Source organism: Arvicanthis niloticus, chromosome 28 (genome assembly GCF_011762505.2).
Source record: "Arvicanthis niloticus isolate mArvNil1 chromosome 28, mArvNil1.pat.X, whole genome shotgun sequence".
In the NCBI taxonomy this organism is placed as follows: domain Eukaryota; kingdom Metazoa; phylum Chordata; class Mammalia; order Rodentia; family Muridae; genus Arvicanthis; species Arvicanthis niloticus.
The window spans coordinates 21638537-21661097 of NC_133436.1; the positions used below are offsets into that span (position 1 = coordinate 21638537).

The window sequence follows — 22561 nt, forward strand, 5'->3', positions numbered from 1 at the left end:
GTACCCCACCCTGCAGCCACACTGTGTAGTCACTAAATGAAGACAAGCTGCCACCAGCCTGCAGGAGAGCACAGAGACTCAGCTCCACCCTCCTCTTTCACACTCCCCAGAGTAGCTATTTTCCCTTGGAAGGAAAATCTTCTCATGTTCCTGTAGCAGAAACTGCCTGGCAATACTACAAGCCAGCTCATCTGAAGTCAGTGTTGATGCACTGTGCAAGATTAAGACCACTAGAACAGTTTTGAACCAAATTCGAAGCAAGTTTTAAAGAAATACTGGCCAGGATGATGGACTCTGGTCAGGCTCATTCCAGGGTTCCAAGAAAATGGAATCAAATTTCGCTGAGACTTTTAAAGCAATCCTATAAGGCTACATATTTCCCACCAGGTCCAATCAGGGGTAAGCATACATCCTCATGTACTTCCTGCCAGGGTCTCTCCTGCCTTGCCTACATGTGACCAAACACATCTGGTACATTTAGGTCAAACAAATTTGTTAAGGGAAGTAAGAACTTGTGTCTTGCTATCTTATATAAACATCAGCCTCCAGCATTTCAGGAAGTATCTGTCCTTGGACAAAGGGCTTACAGGTTAGCATTTTTATTTCATAGGCCTCTTAGGTACAGTAATTAAAATGTATACTATAACTCTGGCTCTCACACTGGTTCCTCAGCTAAGTCCCAAAGAACATGAACGAGTTCACAAGAGCAATACAGTCTCTCTAGTCCTTTAAAAAGCACACCGCTGAAGTGCCTAGGAGCTTACAAACTACAATAACAAACAATGGCTTCTTTGCCTCTGTCCAACCTCCTGAACAAATACAGGAATACACACACTTGTACGCATGCCCAGTTCTTTGAGGAACTTCTCTTCTAAATAAACTTGTTTTAAGTTCCTAGGTGGCTCAGTCACTAAACTGCTTTCCTGGCAAGCATGGGGACATGAGATTGATCTGCAGAACCCACATAAAAGCAAGACATGTGACAAACGCTGGCAAAAGGAAACCTTCCTGGGAAACAGGGAGACTCCTGGGGTTCACTGGCCAGTCAGAATAGTTTAATATATTATATTATATTTTACAAAAATTTAAGGAGAGAAGGATTATGTTTGGTGGATGTGCAGTCAGGTGTGGAGGAAGGGGTGCATCTGAGGGCCCATGCTGAGGCATCCCTTCACCCTGAGGAACCAGGGTGAAGAGGGGAGTTGAGTGAGTAGACACAGAGAAAGAAAGAAAGAGGGGGTGATGGGGTAGAGAAGTAGAGGCCAGCCATGAGGATATGGAGTGGGGGAGGGGAAGAGACTGGAGCAGGAGGGAGAGGACAAAGCTAGAGCGAGAAGGCGGGGGGGGGGGGGGGGGGGGCGCAGCTCCTTTTATAGTGAGTCAGGCTATTGCCAGTTAACCATGGAGCAGAACCTAGACTGAATGCCAACACTGGAAGAGACCTTGTTTTAAAATACAGTCCAAAAAAGATCATCTGGCCTCTGGCCTCCACACATATTCTCATAAGCACACACATATTCTCTGTCTTTCTGTCTATGTCTGTGTCTCTGTGTGTCTGTCTCTCTCTGAGTGTGTATTTCTCTCTCTCTCTATCTATCTATCTATCCATCTCTCTGACACACCACAGAGTGTGAATTTCTCTCTCTCTCTCTCTCTCTCTCTCTCTCTCTCTCTCTCTCTCGACACACCACACATTGTCAATAGTTTCTAATAAAAAATATCTGCCAAAAAAATTAATTGGTCCTAGTCTAAGACAGTAATCATTTCTCATTCTCATTTTTTATTCATAAATATTCAAGTGAAGATGAAATTGCTAATAATGTGGTTATTTAGAGAAAGTTAAAATATCAAAGATTCTCCTTTGGAATGGTGAAAATTTTTGAAAACATTGACCATCCCTCCAGAAATCTTCTTGAGCAGGCAACACCCTGGGGCAAGGTCACAGAGAAAAATGTAGGTTCAATGAAACACTGGTTTGGCGAGTGTCCTTGACTTTGAGCAACTGAAGGCAGAGAATGGAGGAGACAGCTGTGCTCACTAGAGAAGGGGCAGGGCATCTGACACACCTACGGAGTGACTCATTCAGACCACAGCCATTCACATCCTCTTACTTGCTGGGCACCCCACACAGTTCAGTCTTCAAAGAGCTCACACCCTGGGAGGGAAGAAGAAACACAGAGTTCTAAAAGCAAGAGAAAACTCCACAGAGTTGTAGCTGGGAGCACCCAGAACAACAAAGGGTGAGCAAGGTTCAGGCTGTGCTTTGGTGCAGAGCAAGACTGATACTGATACTGGTCATGATGTCTGTAATAGAATCAGCCGGGGCCGGGGGTTTGGAGACTGAAGGGATGGCTCAGTGGTTAAGGGCACTGGGTACTCTCCCAGCAACCACATGGTGCTCACAGCCATATGTAATGGGATTGGAGCACTCATAAACCAAAAAAAAAAAAAAAAAGAGGAAAGAAAGAAAGAAAGAAAGAAAGAAAGAGAAGGAAGCAAAGAGAAAAGGAAAGAAAGAAAGAAAGAAAGAAAAAGAAAGAAAGAGAAAAGAAGAGGGAGGGAGAGAGAAAGGAAGGAAGGAAAGAAGGGAGGGAAGGAGGGAGGAAAGAAAGAGAGAGAGAGAGGGAGAAAGAAAGAAAGAACGAACTATTGTACACATTTAAAAAAAAAATCAGCCAGGGGAACTTGATATAACAACAAGTAAGTGTATGGCGTGTCCACAGGAAGGCAATACTCCAAGGTAGTCCTTTGGGATACATGATTCTCTCCCAGCCTGATGCCACTCACAGTGGGGACAATGGACAAGCTAGAACAGGAAGGGCAGGGACTGTGTGATAAAATGTGAACATTTTACTCTGATGATGATAACCAGGCTGTCCCTTGTATCAGTGGAAAGATGAATTTCCAAAAGGCAAAGCTGGGTTTAGTGTGCACTTGGAGATGCACTGGTAACGTTCCAGGATTCATGTAGGATCTTGAGTAAGGAAAAGGAAATAATATAAAATATATCACAGTGCAATAATAACCAGAGACGTTACTACCAGGGGTGAGAGAGAAAAGGAGCAGAGAAAAAGGAGCCTCATTGGATTTTATTTTGTCCTCATGATTCATAAAAGAATCGTATCAGTAAAATCAATAAGGAAAAAATTGCCTATTTCATGTTTTTCAAATGTCTTGCTGCCAGGAAGGGAGTTAATGGATTGGAAAAGCACAGTACAGAACAGATTTTAAGCCCGTGTTTGTGCCTAGCACTATGACAGAGCGTAATGGTCTAACCTTAGGCTGTAGAAAGGAATTAGCTGTAAAGACAAGGGAAATGTCAACAAATGCCAAGAAAATAAGAGACAACTACCACCACAGACACAAAATAGGGACTCTTCTTACGGATATCACAGGGCTGGAGGCAGGACGATAAGGTAAGAACACCACCAAAATTAATTCAGCTTCTAAAGGTGCTATTTCCTCCTGAAAGGCTTCATTCTGAGCAGCAGGATACACTTTCTAAGCTCTGCACTGTTAGCTATTAAAATATCTGCATAAACTAATAACGTGACCACTCTGTGGTACGGTTAAAGGAAGGCTTATATAGATCAGACAAAGTTTAGAGATAAGAGATTTGGGGATCGTTTGTTTGTGAAGTGAGAGAAGTTGTTACAATCTGTGAGAATTTGGAAATCTGATGTGCCATCTTTGGTCATTAACTGAGTTGGACTGAGGCCATTTGCAGCAAGTCAGAACAGAATTACTCTGAGTCGGAGGAAGGGGAGATTAGCAAAGGGGAAAGGTTCACAAACAGGAACTCTGCCAGAGGGAAGATTCTGATAAGCTCCAGGAATGAGCAGAGGTCATGCTGGGAGGGAAGCAGGTGCAGAGATCTGGACTTCAGAGTTGAATATGGTGGGAGGCAGAAGCCAGCAGACATAGACGATCCATATCTTGACAGAGCCAAATCCACAGTGTGGTTTGGAAAAGGGTCCGATTGTGCGCCTCCCAGATTTCAGCACCAGACCAAAAGGGAATGTTGTGTATACAACATGAGAGAGAGAACAGCCAGAGGCATCTGGAATATTCCAGAGCAGAGAGAGACAGTAGTTGGCTAACCATGGCTAACAGACTAGACATGGTCATGAGAGAAACAGGAGCACCAGGGGGTGGGGGCAGGGTAGGCAACACAGGACACGGATGACAGAGAGGAAGACAGAGCGGGCAAAAGAACAAGCATAGCAGAAATGGCTAGGTTATAAAGAGAATGTGAGGGGATGGCAACCCCAAAGGAAGACCAACAGTGTCAACTAACCTGGACCCCAAGGAGCTCCCAGAGACTGAGCCACCAACCAAAGAGCACACGCACACAGGCTGGTGCAGGCCAGCAGCACAAATGGAACAGAGGACTGCCTTGTCTCGCCTCAGTGGCAGAGGATGCACCTAATCCTATAGAGACTTGATGCCCCAGGGAAGGGGCATGCAGGGGGTGAGAGGTACCCTCTTAGAGACCAAGGGGAAGGGGGATGGGGTGAAGAACTCTGTGGTGGGGGGGGGAAACATTTGGAATGTAAATAAATAAAATAATTAATATAAATAAATAAATGGAATGTGTAGCTGAGGGAAGGAAAGCTTCTGAGTTAAAAGTAAGTTTATGGTAAAAAAAAAGTAAGGAAATAGGAAACGCTGGGATGCAAGCATAGACTTTGAAATGTGTAGCTGAAACTTCTGACGCTGAGGGAGCCTGCCTGTGCTTTGGCATGCTAACAGGCACCACAGATAGCCACGTGTCCCTTCTGCCTTTTGGAATTTGGTGAAATGGAATTTCCTTTGAACCTAACCATGTCCCTCATCAGGATGTACTATAGTGTATTCTATAATACAGGGGTGGGGGGGGGGGAGAAGAGTCGAATTAGTATGTGGGGACTGTATGTACATCAGAAATCCTGCAAAGATTCACTGTGAATACGAGCCCGCAGACAGGAACAGAACTGGGACTAAGAATACTGTTGTCAATGAGTATTTCTATAATATTCAATATATGCACAATAGCAGTCTTCATGTATCACATATATGAATAAAAAATGCATTTTAAAAATCAGCAATTTCTGATTTTTTACCAGGCTTGGTAGGTGTCCGCACACCTTTAATCCCAGAACTTTGGAAGCAGAAATAGGCAGATCTCTGTTAGAGACCAGCCTGCTCTACATGGGAAGTTCATCTACATAATGAAGCCCTGTCTCAAATAATAAACTAATTAATTTAATTAAGTTAAGCAAACAATTCTACTACCTTATCCCTAAGAAACTCCATAAATTGCCAGTGACTCTAACTCCTGCTGGGCTCACTGCTTTAAAGAATGGAGATTAAAAACTAAAACATGCATCAGGACACTGGAAAAAGAAAAAGGTTATCCTGGGAGTGAATGTTTACTTCAATTATCTTGTAACTTTCTAAAGAAACTTCCAAGTTTTCCCACATGAATTCTGAGTAGTGAATTAACAAGCAATTCCTTTGAAACAAGTGAGCAAGGGTTGCCTTTAGCATTAAAGTCATACATGTTACATGTATGAAGTTACACAATTAAAAGATAAATACAAATACTGGGCTGTCATCATGAAGTATAAATGTTTCCCTCCCCAAGATGCTTTGGTCGGTATATTTTATCACAGCATCAGGAAAACAACTAAAACACATACATTTAACCCACCCTAAAATAAACTTTTCAGGAATCACTCACGAATTCCCCTAACTCTATATAAGATTTAAATTTGAAAATATAACAACAGTTCACACAGCATTGGTCAACCTTGAACTCTGACATGTGGGACTAAACAGTTCTGCCTCTAAGAGGCTCAGCCTGCATGCCATAAAACTGCGAGCTACATCCTCGGCTACTATGCCTCTAGTGTCACCACTCAATCAGACCCCTATGCCATGACAGTGACAACTAAAGATGTCTTTAAACTAACATACATCTTAGAGTGACGGGAAAAAACAAAGACAAAAACACTGCTGGTTGAGACTCACCGATAAGCCAATGTGCGACCATCATCAAAAATTTTGCAATCACAGACAAGTATAATTCTCATTCATACCACTGTAATATGTGTGTTTTGTTAGTATAGCAGAAGGTTGAAAAGCTTTTCACTTGTGGTAGGACCACTTGAAGTTGCTTGGCAGAGTGCCTGTTAGCATGATAAGACCCTGAAGATAACCTCCTGCCATGGGTTTAAAAGGTAGGTACAGTGGCATACACCTGTAATCTCAGCACGTGAGGAAACTGAAGGATCAGAAGTTCAAGGTCACCCTTGACTATATAACATGGTTTAGGCGAGCCTAGGTCATGTGAGAGCCTGCCCCTATGTCCCCCACTCCATTCTCTGCTTCCAAAAAGGTTAGTTTCTTCCACTCCAACTAGTCACCACTGTACTTTGAACACTGGTTCATAGGCCATGCAGACTCCCATTGCCGAAATTCTGTCTTAACCACTATTAAGCTACATCCTCACCAAGGTCTTGTCCACCTCGACCAAGAAGCCTTCTCTACAAGGCAAAGAAAACGCAGGTGCTTACCAGCACATTACAATATCTCTGATAAGCAACTTATAAATCACAACTTAAGCATATAATAAATGTGCAACAAGGAAGAAAGCAAAGTATTCAGAAAGCAGATACTCCAGTCTTGCATGCTCATCACTGTGTGTCCTGAAACAAGCCTAAACTCCTGTTGGCCTCTCGATTTACCTCAAAATCTCTGAGTCTGGGGCTGATTTCCTCAAGCAAATGTAAATCTCTGGAGACCTTGCTCTTCACTTCCTTCCATTCTCCTTGGATTTCATCAAATTCTTGTTTATACATTTTCCCCACATCAGGAAGCAGATTTTTCTCCAAAGTCTTTGTTTCTTCTGAAAGTTTATGTAACGTGGGTTTTTGATTCTCAAGGGTTTCATCCAGAGCCTGCAAAAGTTTCCAAAAGATTAAAACCATCCACAACGATGTATGGATCAGCACTGATGTAGTAATATGTGTATGGAGAAGAGGGTAGCTTACTTAAAAATTGTAAAGAAAAAAGGAGAAAAAAAAAGTCAAAGCTTTCCTTTCATGAGTTAAGTAGGGGTGGTATAATGTACTCTGTACATGGAAAATCTCCTAACAGCACACACAGTGGACAAGGGACAAGAGGCCATGGTCTTTTTTTTTTTTAATCCGATACTAGAGTGCAGTGCAGTGCTTCTCAGTCTTAGAGTCGAGATGCCTTTGAGGATCTAGCAAGCCTTTCACAGGGACTGCCTATCAGATACTCTGTATATCAAAGATTTACATTACGATTTATACCAGTAGCCAAAATTGGAGCTATAAGGTAGCATTGAAAATAATGTTATGGTTGGGGGTCACCACAACACAAGGAACTGTATTAAAGGGTCACAGTGTTAGGAAGGTTGAGAACCACTGGTGTACAGCCTTCAGGCCGCTGGATGCAGAAGAGTGATTTAGTCAACAATTTAAGTGGCTCCCAGCACCCGGGAGGCTGAGGCAGGGGGACTGCTGTCAGTTCTAGGCTAGCCTGCACTACAGAGTAAAACCCTGCCTCAAAGAAAGAAAGAAAGAAAGAAAGAAAGAAAGAAAGAAAGAAAGAAAGAAAGAAAGAAAGAAAGAAAGAAAGGAAGGAAGGAAGGAAGGAAGGAAGGAAGGAAGGAAGGAAGGAAGGAAGGAAGAAGAGGAGATAAATAAGTTCACTTAATACACCTCACGTCATTTTAGGAAATATACCTAGGTGATTAGAAACAGGTTTAGAATTTTATGTGAATGATAAAAAAAATACATGTTTCCTAGTAACACTTAATAATGTATCTTTTATGGACGTCAAATAAATTATTTGAGGTAATTAAGTTTCAAATTATAAATCTTAGGCCTGCAGGTTGGCTCCACAGATAGAAAATGGGGGCCACAAGACTGAAGACTGAATGAACTCTGTCCCTGGAATTCATAGTGGAAGAAAAAACGAAGGTCCCAAAGTCGTCCTCTGGACTCAGCACCCACCTACCTCCACAATAGTACTGATAATAAATAATGATAAAGCAAAAATAAAATTGAGATATATTTAACCTGTTATTTTTGTAACAAAGTTTTAACCGTCTTGAAAGGCTTAATGAAAAATGGCCGTTTTCTTAGTTGCTGAAAAACCACTTCAAATACATAACACAAAGTCTCAGAAATGGTCAGCACTCCCAAAGACAGCTTACCTTTCTCTCCTGCAGGGCCTGCTCCACCGCTGTGGGATCGGTCAGGGCACTCAGAGAGGCCTGGGCTGCCTTTTCTGACTCACTTAGCATTCTTTTCAGAGTGCTCAATGCATCCAAATACGCAGGTTCAGGCTGGCTCTTCAGCTCTGACAATTCAAACACGCTTGCTTAGGGAAAGCAACACTAGGACTTTACAACTGTTATCGTCTTCGGTATATATATAATCAGTAGACTCCAAGAGATGATAAATTACATCCCCTGGTTACAACTGAAAAGGCTCTCCATTGGTTAACAAGACAATCCCTCTGGCATTACAGACAGACAGACAGAGGGCGGCTTCATTCCTCCAGAGGCAGGTATTTGAACTACTAACTCACTAACATTTTTCTTCATTTGATCATGATAAAATGTCTCTATGAAGCTTGAAGGACAACGTTCCTTTTGTGTCACCCAACCTTCCCTTCCCCAAATGCTATCCAAAGAATAAAAATGAAGTGAAGACCCCTCCACCAGGCTTCCTGAAATCCCATGAGTGTATACAAACTATATGGGAACCCTAAGACGGTAAGGAACAGAGGTGATTGCCAACAGCCAGCTAGCACAGTGTATCCCTCTGTGCCTCTGTACAAATCCGAAACAATCAGCATCTGTACAGGAGAGGAAGTGAGTTGAATGTGAAGCACCAAGAGGTGAAACCTATTAGCAGCATAAGTTCAGCTGCCTACTCCTGATCCTTCTGGAAACGGAAAGCTCGGCTTGTACGGGTTAGCCGGGAACGGCATCTTCTCTGGTTTTTACGTCACGCTGTAAGTTAACAGATTTCCGTGAGCGGAAAGCATGAAGTCCAATGCACAGTAGGAAGAAGAGTACCATGATGCCCTTCTCTAGCATGCACACCTTCCTGATGACGGTACATAATGTGCAGAAGCTAAAGCGATGGAGGTCACAGTCACCGCACAGAGTGCACACTGCACATAACGATCCAGGGCAGCAGCTGAAAATTTAGACATACCTAAAGCGAGACACAAGCTCTCCAAATCCAGCTACCCCATCCAGCTTTATTCCAGTTTCTCCAATCCCAACTTGTTCAATTTTGTTCAAATTTTGGGAGAGCAAACTGATTTCTTTTCAAGCATTGAGTGGGGCTGCTAAACCCTTAACCACCGGGAGCAAACAGAAACTGGTGAGGTTTTAGTTTGAATGGAGCAAAGTTGTTTCTCCCATAAAATTCTCCATAAGGGACAGAGTGCAAATCACGGCCTAGCAAGCATGAGGCACTGGGGCTCAACCCATCACCACCAAAGGAAAACAATCTTCCAGAAGTCATTATATCTTACAATTTTAGAGTATGTCAACCTGGCTTGTTGCTTTTTGGGGTGAGGGTGTTGATATAGGGTTTCTCTGTGTAGCTCTGGCTCTCCTGGAACTCACTGTATAGAACAGGCTGGCCTCGAACTCAGATTGCCCATCCCTCTACCTCTGCTCCTGCCCCTGCTCCTGCCTCCCAGGTGTTGGAATTAAAGGTGTGTGCCACCACCTGGCCAGGTCTCAATGTATTATAAGACTTCAAGCCACAAGGGTGCAGACAAAGACAGCATGAAGCCGGGATGAAACACAGACAATTCAGAGTAATTTTTAGATTAAGGCAAACTGAGAGAAAAGAGAAACAGAGAGACAGAGACAGAGAGACAGTCAGAGAGAGACAGAGAGAGGTGACTGCAGTGGAGAGCCAATATTTACTATTTACCATTTTCTAGTTGCTGGTGGTATGCCTCTAAAGCCTTCCGCACAGCCTGGTAGTGATGTTGAAGGTCATCAAAACCCTGCTGGACAAAACCTGGGACAGAGGGCTGAGACTTCAGGGCTGAACAGCTTGCACACAGTGTCTCAATTCTGGGGTGAAGGCCAAGGAGATCTGTCAGTTCCCTCTGAGGAAGAGAAAATACAGTCACTTCACTCCCTAGAAGATGAGGATCCCCATAAAGAGCTATGAAGAAAATGAACACAAAAGCTCACAATACAAGATCCATGCTCCCCTACTCTCTGCTTTGTCTTCAGATTGCAGGACCTTTTGCCTTTTAGCAGATACAGTCGCTTGGGCTACAGATACAGCTCAATAGGTAAAAGCACTTGCTAAGCAATCATGTAGACCTGAGTCCAGATCCCCAGCACCCATGTAAAATGTGGGTATTACCACATGCTGCAACCCTGGAATTATAGGAGAGCAGAGATAGGAGGATAGCTGGGACTTACTAGACACGAGGCTCCAGGTTCAGTGAGAGACCATATCTCAAAGGAACAAAGCAGAGCATGGTAGGGCAGAACATTTAATGTCCTCCTCTGAACTCTTCTGGCATCCATGAGTAGAGAGACACACATGCATCATTCACCACACACACTGAATGACATTTCCTCTTTATATATGAGAGTCAGCCCAGAAAGTTCTCCATGAGTAGCGATATGTGTACACACACACACACACATACACACACACATATACCGTTCACAACACACATTGAATGATATCTCCTCTGTATATATGAGACTCATCCCAGAAAGGCTCTATAGTCCTATAGTCCAGCCATTTCTCACCCTACCTGGCAGGAATCCTTTAAGCTTGGAAAGCGCTGCTGGGAAGATTCAGAAACGGATATGTCCCCCAGCCACTCTTCCTTCACCTTGATGGCCTTTTCAAGAGCATCGAGCTGCTTAAAATAAGCATTTATATCTTCCTGCAGCTGGATCTTCCTTCCCAGGTCTTCCAGCTGCTGAGATATCATCTTCCACTCCAACGAAACCCTTTCCAGAGCATCGATTATTTCTTCAGTCGAAAGGCCTTCTACAGAAACAAAAAAAGTAAGTCTGAGTGCATCAAAGCAGACACTCCATCTAGTAATACCAAAATTGGTTAGAGTTGGTCCTAGACATCTAACACAGTGAAAGATGAGACAATATCACATACAGTGTTATGCCTCCCCTTAGGTCCCTTCTAACACAAGTAAAAAATCATAATGATATACTAATAACTAGATACGCTTTAATCATAATGATATACTAATAACTAGATACGCTTTAAGTCCTTGACCTAACGGGAGTTAGGAACGCTAAGAATTCAGGGATGATGTGATTATCTCACAAGTTACATGTATAAAGCATCAGCCAGTCCCTATTCTGTAGGCCATGTTTCCATCTTCAAGACTATAACATTCCGCTAGCTTACAATCTGATGCAGGCAAATCAACTCAAATGCCTGAATTGGTGCAGAGCTCTGACATCAGAATATATGCCTTCTGCCGTGGGAAAACTCAGAGCTGGCTCAAGTCTAGGGTGGCAAAAGATGAAAAGAGATTGCCTGCAAGCAAATGGGTACAAGTAGGAACATTAAGCCAGGTGCCAGGTTCATGAAGCATCAAGAAACCTACAAAGTACTCTGAACACATATAAATAAACATAAACAGTGCCAAAATAACCATAATGGTAACTACTTTGGAGACACATCTCAAAAAATGCTATTATGTTAATCTTATAAGCTCTTATATTTATTTACTTATTTTGTATGGGAGGCTGCCACATGCCAAGGGGATGGAGGTCAGACAAACTGCTGGAATTGCTTCTTTCTTCCCACCATGAGGATCCCAGGGAAAAATCGAAGTCATTAGGTTTGGTGGCAAAAACCATGACCCACTGGGCAATCTTTCCAGCCACCGAGAATCTGAATTTTTTTTTTCTCAAATTTTAGAAAGGTACACAATGTTTTTTAGAAATGATAAAAAAAAATTATCTATAACAATAGGTCTTTCCACATCCTTTGCAGTGCTATAAAATATCATTAAGTTTTTTTTTTTTTTTTTTAAATGAGTGAGAGGTGGTATGGAAAAATGGCAACCTATGGAGGTTTGATCTGTTACTATGTACAGTAATGATAAATTCTTTACCAGAAGGTCTAGGCCTATCAGTGAATTATCAGCTATTCTTGTGTAAACCTTGTTCCTTAACTTAAAACTATTGGTTAAATAAAAATAGCAATAGCCACTTCCTGGAAAGATTAGAAGTAGGCGGGTTTTCAAGTTATCTGGTTGAGCATGGGAGAACTGAAAGAACGAGGGGGAGAAAGGAGAAGGGCCCATGAGAGCATATGGACCATGAGCACGTGTCCAGGAAAAACAGTAGGTATCTGGGGTACACTGCTGGGGAGGTAGCCAGGACAGCAGTTAGAAAAGCAGATTAGGGGTTACCCCTCAGCAACTGTCAACGCCAAGTAAAATAACAATAGTCTGAGTCACATTTATTTTGTAAGCCAGTTGGGGATGAGATTAAATTGGTTGTACTAAGGCAACCAAATCTTTCTATTTGGCAGACATGTATGCTGAAAAAAGAGAGAGACTCAACACCTTCAGGATATAAGTAGGAGTGCAGTTGAAAGGAGTCTTCTTTGCAAACATATATGATCAACATCCACAGCCATAGAAACTCAACTTGGAAGGAAAATGCCATGGAAAGCAAGAAGCCACCCCTATTTCACCAACAATACAAACTCTGTGTCACACTACATTCCCTAGGAGTCAGAGATACAAGCAACAAGCACGGCCACAGTTGAAAGGTACCACCCACATCAGCTGTTCAAGTGCACTTCCGCCAAGCAAGCTGCCAAGAGAACTTTAAACCTAAGCAAGGCCTTCAGACCACAGTCCATGTGCAAGAACCGCCATTCATGGGGGAAAAAAAAAAGCACCATTTTTCTTTAACAATTTCGTGAACAACTGACACACAAAGTGCGCTTTGGCATGGTAAAAATATCCACGTGCCGGCAAATGCTTAGGCACATAAAATAAAAATAAAGCATGAAAAAAAATTATTCCAAAAGCAGTAACTGCAAAACAACACATATATACAAAAATAAATAAATAAATAAGGTTAAAGATTTAAAACTACTGGTTTAGAGATTTAGTCTGACACATCTGCCACATTGCGACGTGATTGTTTATAGCTTTGATCAAGGGCAGAAGCAGACACCGAACACTTACTAAGGCAGGTAAGTGGGTCCTACCTCTCCCTGGGCAGGAGTTGAATAATATGTGAAGAAATATTAAATGCCATTCAAACTGATATGAGTGTTAATAAGTTCCACTGTAGGCATTCCTTCTGTTGTTGATTTTCCCATAAATAAAAATGTGAGGGAAGGGGTGACCTAACTTCCCGAATGATGCTCCTGGAGTCTCCTTACTGCTGTAAGGAAGAGGTCTGTCAGTAAAATAGCCAAGCAGGCTGCCCTTATGTTGGCCTCAGCCACTTGGAATGGCCCAGCAGGTGCCTCAGGAGAAGCACATGGCAGTCAAGGCTGTAGCGCGGGGCCAGCTCCTGAAGATGCAACACCAACCATGAGAGTTTGAACCAAACATTTTGCTAGCCTTGGCAAACACTAGATGACACTGCACCCATTTCCATGCAGGTCAGAGCAGGAGCGCTTTCCTCAGTGATTGCTGCAAACGGGACAGTACCACACTTGGTATAAACACAAACTTTATTTATCTTTGAGGTTTGCTGCAATTTGATACAAATACCCCTTTTGACTCGCTTGATGAACTAGCTGAAAAACACACTCTTATATAGCCCTCCCTGGTATTGCAACATTAAATCCTATAAAGGCTTTTCTGGTGTGGTCTCTTTTGGCCTCTTTCAGGTGGGTGAGCTGATGAAGTACCAGAAAGACAGAAGCCACAGAAACTGCAGCAGTGACAGCCAGAGAGCAAAGCATGCAGCCCTGAACAGACCAGCAGTGGGGGAGGGGTGGGGGGACTGGTTGCCTGACACTTTAGAAAAAACAGGGCAGACCACTTATGTGTGCAAAGCCTTGAATGCAATCCCTAGTACATATGGAGGTTCAGGGGAGAGGTTGGGGGGAAGGGGGTAACTGGGTTAAGAAAAAAAGAGAGGGATGAAGGGAGGGAATATAGAACTTTGCAGTCCTGATGGACTAAACCTCAAAAGAGGCAAGGAAGTGGACTGCTGGACATCTGAAGACAAGACAGACCGGCGCAATTAGCAGACCAAGTTGCAAAAGGGATAGAGGAGCCAGCTGTATACACAGCTGCAAAATAGGCAGAGCCTCTATTGACAGTGGCAAAAAGGCAGAGGTAGCCAGGTCCTGAGCAGCAGCAAAGCATCCATAGCCACCGCGGCAAGGGCGTGGTGTGAGAGGACAGACAGGCAAGAGAGAAGATGGAAGTAAACTGAAGGCAGGAGAGGGTGGAGGGGTGCGGCTGAACACAGAGAGAGAGACCAAGAAGAAACTACAGCAACTGTCCCCAGAACAGATCCAGAAAGCTGCCAAGCCTTTAGAGCCAAGAGTCTTAGCCACCATGGGCACAGAAGCTATAATATTGGCCATTGCCCAAGGTTGAGGAATTCCCACAGCTATGTCCACTACTTACAAGGTACAGAGCCAGCCACTTTCTAGAGATGAAGAGTCCCCACTTTCCTAGGCCTATGCAATAACTCGAATGCTTATAAAAGAGTCCCACTGTGGGAAGCCAGCACAAGAGCTGTTACACCGGAGGGCACTGCCTGAAGTTGTTCCTGCCTGCTGAGGCCACACGCTGCTGCGAACAGATGCTATAGCTGCCTAGAGAAGACTAGCCCTTCCCTTGCCTCTCCATGATTTCTGTGCAGGTGGAGCTAAGACATCAGCCATCTGACAGGCAACCTAAGTATTTTTAGAATAAGGAGCAGGTGCACAGGAAATGTGCTTCTTGGTGTCCTCCTTCTGGAGTTTTCAAGAAGGGAGGTTCTGCAGTCAGCCTGACCAGCCCTACTTCCTCCTGCCTATGTGCACCAGCTGCCATGTGCCCCCTACAGTTTCTGACGTTCTACCATGGCCTAAAGCAGCATGTGAACCTCACTAGACTGCAACCCACACCCCGGCCTTTGACGTTCTCAGCCTGCCACATCTTTTCCTAAGGGGGAAGGGAGAACGGTCCAACTCCACCAAAGAAATAACTATATGCCAAACCTAACAGCCGTAGCAAAAACTAATACTAATTTTAGGTTTCTCTGTGTCTATGTAAGGCTTTAGTCAGGGGCGAGGGTCTTGGCTGCTTGCAAATTTTTCAAGTACAAGTAACTTTGCATTTAAGAAGAAAAATGTTTTTAGAGTGTATTAATGCTATCCTCTGAAAATGACCAAAATTCAAACATTAGTAAGTGTCCTAGTTAGCTTTTATTGTCCATCTGACACGGCCTAGCATCATCTGACATCCTCAGCTAAAGAATTGTCTATATCACATAGCAGGCATTGTCTTGATCGTTAAAAGATGTAAACCAGTCCAGCCCACTGTGGGCAACACCATTCCTTAGGCAGGTGGTCCTAGGATGTAGGGACCAGGCAGCCAGCAAACAGCATCCTCCATGATTTCTGCTTTCAGATGCCTGAGTTCCCACCCTGACTTCCCTCAATGATGGATTGGGATCTCTAAGCTCTGGGTCATGGTGGTTGTCACAGTAACAGAATGAAACCAGAATATTCTTACCTTAAGGCGACTTCATATCTAAGACATTGCCAGCATAAAGATTTCCCTCAGTGCCATCATGTATAAGAAATATTCAGAATATGTAACCCCAAAGGTGAGGTTTTACAATCTTGTGCACTGTTGGATTTTAATTGCTCTGTGGAGGTTTTCAAAGTTTCTAGTTTTCTGACCCCCATATGGGAGCAGAAACAACTTTGATTTTATCTGTTTTTAATAAAAAGCTTCAATATAAGATTTCACTTTTTAAAAGATTCTGCTGCCTTGAAAAAACTGAAAACCAGATCTTTTTTTAGCTTTTTCTATTAAATTTTTTTATTTATGTGTTAAACTGCAAATATTAAGTGTGACCATCTAAAATAATCTGAGAGAGAAAAAAAACAAAAAACAAACAAACAAACCCTGCAGGGATTCACCTTTTCCCATTTGCTCCTGAAGGATTTGTCCAGTTTGATTCAGTTCATCCAGCCGGGGAATCTTTTCCTTCTGTTCTTTTTCTAATCCCTGAAAGAAAGACCAAATAGAAAACACTGAAAGCTTCCCCTCTCAATGCAATGCTGATGCTATTTTAAAAACCTCACATTTAGTGCCCTCTCAACTTTTCTTTAGGTATTTCAAAGTTTATCTACAAAGTACTATAATAAAAAACCACATAATTCCTGGCCACTCTCTAGCACTCTGAGAATTAGTAAGTCTGAAAAAGAAAATTTCAAAACTGCCAACAGTGACTATAAACTTTAGATTCTTTTAGAGAGAAAGAGATTATATATTCTGTAATTATGAGTTCATTATCATGGGGGAAATCATTAAATTTAGCATTTTGGGTCTAAGCTATCCGTTTGTGAAGATAGTTTATTTCATACCATAAGAATAAAGGTTTGGGTACACACCTTTAACCTCAGCTCAGAGGAAAAGGATCACGGTAAGTTTCAAGGCCAGCCTGCTCTACAGAGCAAGTTATAGGCTAGTTAAGGCTACATAGTGAGACTTTGACTCAAACGAAACAAAAAATGGTACTGGGGGTAGAAGAAGAAGAAAACAAAATAATGGTTTGGGTCAAAGGAACCCAACATGGCTGTGACAGAGCTCACCAGGGAAAAGCCAGAGAAGAAGAGAATGATTCTGAGTCTCAGTATTATCTGCTGGCATCATTGTTGGTCCAGGCTCTATATCTGACTCAAGCCTGAACACAGAACTTCACATTCAATGTTAAAATAATATTAGCATGCTTTAGAATCCAAACAAAAATGGTTTTGGTTTGAGAAGTGGTCCTTTATCATAACACAGTGGCCCTCAGTATCTGTGGAGAATTGCCGGACACTAAACTCTGAAACTGTTCAAGGGCTTCCTGTAAAACAGTATACTACTTCCATGTAGCCTGTGTCTATGCTCTTGTAAGCTAAAGTCACCTCTAGTTTGCTTTAAATCCCCAACAACATGTAATGTACACTAAGCGGAGGCCATGCTGTACTTGACTGAGGAAAGTGACAAGGGTATGTATGTCCTTAGCTCAGGTACAATCATCCTGGGACTCAACACGTGGTACAGGAACAAGACAGAAGGTGGCAATTCTTTAAGGAGACTGCTAAAGAGACTGAGATGAAACAGCTGGGCAATGGTAGATAGCAGAAATGTGTGCACACTTTATTCATACAAACTCTCTGTGATGTTTGGGGCGCAGTAAATCCAAGTTTTGCTTTCAACAACTCTCCAGAAACTTTTTTTCCCAATATTTTCAATGTAGTTAAGCAATTCCGTAAGTCCAATGACCAACTGTACCTTTCTTTTAATAGCTGTCTTGTTTAAGGGAAATATTTTGAGGAAATTTTAATACACCAAATGCTTTGTTGGATAAAAAGGCAGACTATCTCTGGAACAGTACAAAGTCCTAAGTAACTATGTACAGACTGTATACATTTAAACCCACGTAAAAGGCAATAATGATGACTGTATATACAACTCAATAGTTAAGGAGAAAAAGGGAAAATTTTGAATTTCTCCTACATTCGGTGATCTGATGTTCACTGTGATGCTCTAAAAGCCATCTGTGGCGACATGGATTTCGCAGAAGCTTCTGGACCCTGGTGCATCTCTATGCCAATAGTAAAACTAGCCTGATGAGTTATTTTCCTTTCTGGCATATTCGTTGTCTATTTTACCTTCAATTTCTTCTTCATTCCCGAGGTTTCCTGCAACTTCTTATACTCTTTCATTTCTGTGTTCTGAATGGCAGTCTTTGATTTCAAAATCCAGTTCAGCAGCTCTGTACTTACAGCATCAAACCTGGGCGAGATGGAGACATTTTCCTCTGTCACTGGTTAGCTTCCACTGTCGCCTTGGCCCAATAAAGAACAACCTGAATGCCCACCAGGCAAGAATATTCAAACAATGCCCCAAAATAGAGCAATCACCCATAATACTTTCACAATTGAGTGAAAACATTATAGGGTTAATAAAACAATTAACTTTTTTTTAACTTAATTGAGAATCATTTGCATTTTTATAAGCTATTGTAAACAACAAAATAAAACAGATTTAGTTAGATAACAGAAAAGGAACAAGCACAAACATTTATAAAATTTCTTCTGTTGCTCAATACATAGATAACTAGACCTAGCTGAGCCTTTCAGGAGCTTCAAGTCACCAGGAAGCAATTGAAAGTGACAGGTAATAACAAAAGTATTTGCTAGGCATTAATTCCAGGACTTCTGAGGAATGACTCCTAATCCATCCACGGAAAGGATGGTTTCAGGGCATACACATGGCTCTGCTTAACAGCTCTCCTTGCAAAAGAAAAGCAAAGGAATGGAGGCCATATTTTGCAAGCTACAAATAGGTGTGTCTGGTACAGTTGAGTGCAGTGAGGGAAGGCTAATTAATGATGTGGCCAAGAGTCACAGGGGCCAGTTACTGGAAGGCTCTGAGTGAGAGATGATGGACTTAAAGAAAAAGCAATCATCAGCTGTGCTAAGCACAGAGCTAATAAGAGTCTGTTCATAGTGTCCTAGTCAATGTGGGGCCAGAACCAAGGACTACACAGAAAAGTCCGCCATAGGTAGAAACCAAGAGGAACTCAAGGGGTGGTAATGGGAGAAGGAAGCGTGGGCAGCTTGGACGTGAGAGCCTATGGCAGGTGAAAACCACAGTTTTCTGGAAGGTGACCAGACACCAGACCCTTAGCTAAACCTTCCATGTCTATCACTGACACACAGAATCCTCACAACTTTCTCTGAAGGTACTTTTGATTATTCCTGTGAGTGGAAGCAATTGAGCTCACGAGGGTTTTTGAATAATGGACCCCCACACTAATAAATGAAGCAAGAGCTATTGAAACAGAGACAGTCCATGTGGCTGCCCCCTTACCCTGACACGAATCAGTATCATAAGCAAGAGAAGATGTATTTGAGGGTCAGCATCCCTTAATGTGTTTCTAGTAGATTCTGAGTAAGTTTTCTGTGTAATGTGTGATTTAAAACGCATGTCTACAACATCTCAAATCTAAATCAGAGGAAGCAAGGGTTAAGGGAATTACTCAATTAATAATTACCAGCTAGAACTAACATGATAGCTCCACATTCCTGAGAGCAAGTTAAAACTGACTCGATATCTGTGGCAGCTGAACCGCAGGCACCACCACCTGTTAATATATAAATGTTCCAGACTACTGAGCAAGAAGCAGCAATGCTTCTTACAGACTGTGCACCCACTTACCACAAAGCCTTCAGTGGCTTGAAGGCTCACCTCTAACTACAGCCAGGGAAACACAACGTGCACAACTGAAACTTCCTTCGCTAATCTTCCCTATAACAAAATGCTTTGAGGACTGCAGAGATGGATGGCTCGGGAGCTAAAGTGCTTGCCCTGCAAGAGCTGACTTAGAGTTCCAGAACCTGCATTTGAAAAGCCTTGCTGGGTGGCATGCCTATAAATCCCAGAGCTGCGGAGGCAGAGACAGCCAAATTCCTGAGGCTCACACAAACACACACGGGCACACATGTGCTCGTGAGAGCACACATACACACACATACACACACACAAACACACATGCAGGTTTTGGGCTTTTCGTTCCCAAGGTCCCATTTCCATCAACTGAACCCTTTTACTTTCGTAGGCTTCAGAATTTGTCCCTGAGACACTCATTAAACCCCTTTTATTTCAGAAATCTGAGGGTCGATAAATTTTCCTTGAACCTAAGAGCACATGTGATGCTCTAGCTAAGTAACCAGAATCAAGATGTCATCAGTCTGTCCCCTTAAAATGAGCAAGACACATTGACCCCAGTACAAGATAACCAGATAGTTGGAAATGCCTGTCCTGAACAGATTTAAAAATAAAAAAAAATCCATAAAGAAAACAAAATAAAATTGACTACCAAGAATAAGTGGTAATTTAGGCTCTCAGTTGTTTGTTCAGTCCAAAACAAGTTCATGACCATTTTTACAGCAGACTGAATACACGAAAGGGTCTGAAAATTATGTCACACCATGAATAGCCAAGGAGAGCCTGCTCATCTTAGGACTACAGAAATGAATGTGAGAGCTAACCTCAAACATTCCTGTGGGATCGTGAAGAAGGGAAAAGGGAACTGCATGAAGACTGAGAGATTTGCACAGGAGAAAAACCAGTTGGAAGCCTCCCCAGACAAGTGTAACAGGAAGTGGATAATACATGCATGCAGAAAAGCCAGCAATGCACACAGAGGATGTTCTGGTATACCCAGGACCCATGAAAGGTAAAAAAAAAAAACACCCACCTGGAGCTAAGAGCTTGGGCTTCCAGCCTTGCTCCCTGCTCTGGCCCATGGCCTTCTAGGGTGTGCACACCATTTCTTAAGAAACTATCTGCTTCTAATGTTACCTAAGCATCCCTGTCCAGTTCCATCTTCTAGGAATAAGAAACTGGAAATCCCAGTGGGCATTCATCAGACTCTGGTACTGTGCAGAAAAGCATGCCTGGGCTCTACAAAGACAACACACAGGACATTCTGAGGCAAGCCTGGGACATAACAAAAACTACAAATGAGATTTCTGCTACCGTGAACTGCATGCACTCAGGCCTCTGCCTCGGAGTTAATTCAGTAATGCATCAATCGACTCTTGAAGGTCATGACTCATGGCTCACAACCCCCCTTCTCTATACTTTTCTACAGACTGCATAGACTAGGGATGGCGAGGGACACATGACACGGTTCATCTGGACCTCCAGGACCACTGCTGCCTGTTTATGCACTTGAACAAGCAAGGGACAAAAACCTGGCCAGGGACATCAGATAGCCAATTTGCTGAGAAGACAAAGCACCGAGAGGGAAAGCCACCAAGCCAACTATACCAGGGACTACAGTGTGAAGTCTGCCTGAGTCCATCCTCTCAGCACAACTGGACCAGTTCTGGACTTTTTTTGTGATAAGACACAATAATGAGTTGTTGACGTCACCTCGGTCACAGGGTTTTGTCTCTTGCAGTGGAAGGCTCGTTATTCACTCCAGGCAAGTTTAAATTAACCTCCTACCACGATTCACCCTGTCTATTCCAAACCCAGCCCTGGAGACACACACTGCCAGATGCGCCTGGCAGCTAACAAGGGCTCAGGAAATGGAAGATTGCTGCTAATATTAACATCAACAGTCTCTCCCTCCCTGCCTGCCGCTTTGGCCAAAGTAAAGGCTGCTACTCACAACTGTGGGTGTGCTAGTCCTGCATGAGGCATCGTTAAAAGACAGAAAACAGGCTTCGGGTCAAAAAGAAAGTCATCTGATACAGTCCGAATCCTGATTCCTCTAATAAAAGCTATGCTATCTTTTTACTCAGGCTCCTACTAACTAATGTCCCTGAGCCCTGGGATCTCACTGCAAGAGGGTGTCTGAGAGCAAGCTTGAGGCTAAGCTGAAGGCTCACTGTGACCAGGTGTATAAGATCCAGTACCTGGAACACACATTTTAAAGCAGCAGTTCTCAACCTTCCTAATGTTGCGATCTTTTAATACAGTCCCTCACGTGGCGTCACCTCCAACAATAAAATTATTTCTTTGCTTCTTCGTAGTTGTAAGTTGTAAGTTGTAAGTTTGCCACTGTTACAGATATTAATGTAAATATCTGATATGCAAGGTGTCTGATACGACCCCTAAAGAAGTCGAGACCCACAGGTTGAGAACTTCTGTTTTAAAGGCTCTGAGATAGCAAAGGCCCAAATGAATGCAGCTGAAATCTCGTTCTTCTAACAATCTCCAGTTTTCTTTTGAATCAGTTAGACAAAAGAGACATTTTAACTCAAGAGAGGTCTTTCAGCTAAACAGAAAGCATCTATTTAAAAACCTGATAAAGGAATTATCAAAGAAAACCTGAATACATGGATAGGAGGAAGAATAAAGAGGAAAGGGGGGAGGGAGGGGAGGAGAGAAGGGGAGGGGAGAGGGAGAGGGAGAAAGAGGGAGAGAACGAGCAAAATGCATTATCTTCCTGAACTGCCATTGTAATGGTGAGCAGAGGAAAGAGATTCACAAACAATAAGGAATTTATCCAAAGCCAAACTGTCAGGGTTTATGAAAGAAAGCAGGAGCCAACCCCCAAACAATCCTTCTCAAGGAAACCATGGGGATTGAGAACAGAAGGGTTACTCCACACCAGTCTCTAAATTTAACAGAGGATGAATAAAGTCCCTCGGGGGTAATTTAGATGCTTAGCTCCTGTGAGGCACCATCTTCCAGAGACTCAAGGCCAGTAAATGAGCTCAGGACTGAATTTACATAATAACGAGCATGTCTAAATTCGCATTTGATTAGTGATTAGTGCGAGTTACACGCAGGCCTGACTTTG

At 42.8% G+C, this 22561-nt stretch overlaps 1 protein-coding gene across 10 annotated transcripts in view; it reads right to left on the reverse strand.

The window, feature by feature from the left end:
- Utrn (utrophin) overlaps positions 1–22561 on the reverse strand; it is a 493014-nt gene that overhangs the window by 323563 nt on the left and 146890 nt on the right. For 9 of the 10 annotated variants that reach the window (XM_076926858.1, XM_076926860.1, XM_076926859.1 and 6 more), the window contains 6 exons: positions 17910–18033; positions 16167–16254; positions 10825–11066; positions 9975–10155; positions 8228–8373; positions 6729–6941 (listed from right to left, as the gene is read on the reverse strand). In XM_076926858.1, coding sequence (XP_076782973.1) covers positions 6729–6941; positions 8228–8373; positions 9975–10155; positions 10825–11066; positions 16167–16254; positions 17910–18033 — 994 coding nt within the window. The remainder of the gene's footprint in view (positions 1–6728; positions 6942–8227; positions 8374–9974; positions 10156–10824; positions 11067–16166; positions 16255–17909; positions 18034–22561) is intronic. The other variant, XM_076926857.1, reaches the window with a different exon arrangement.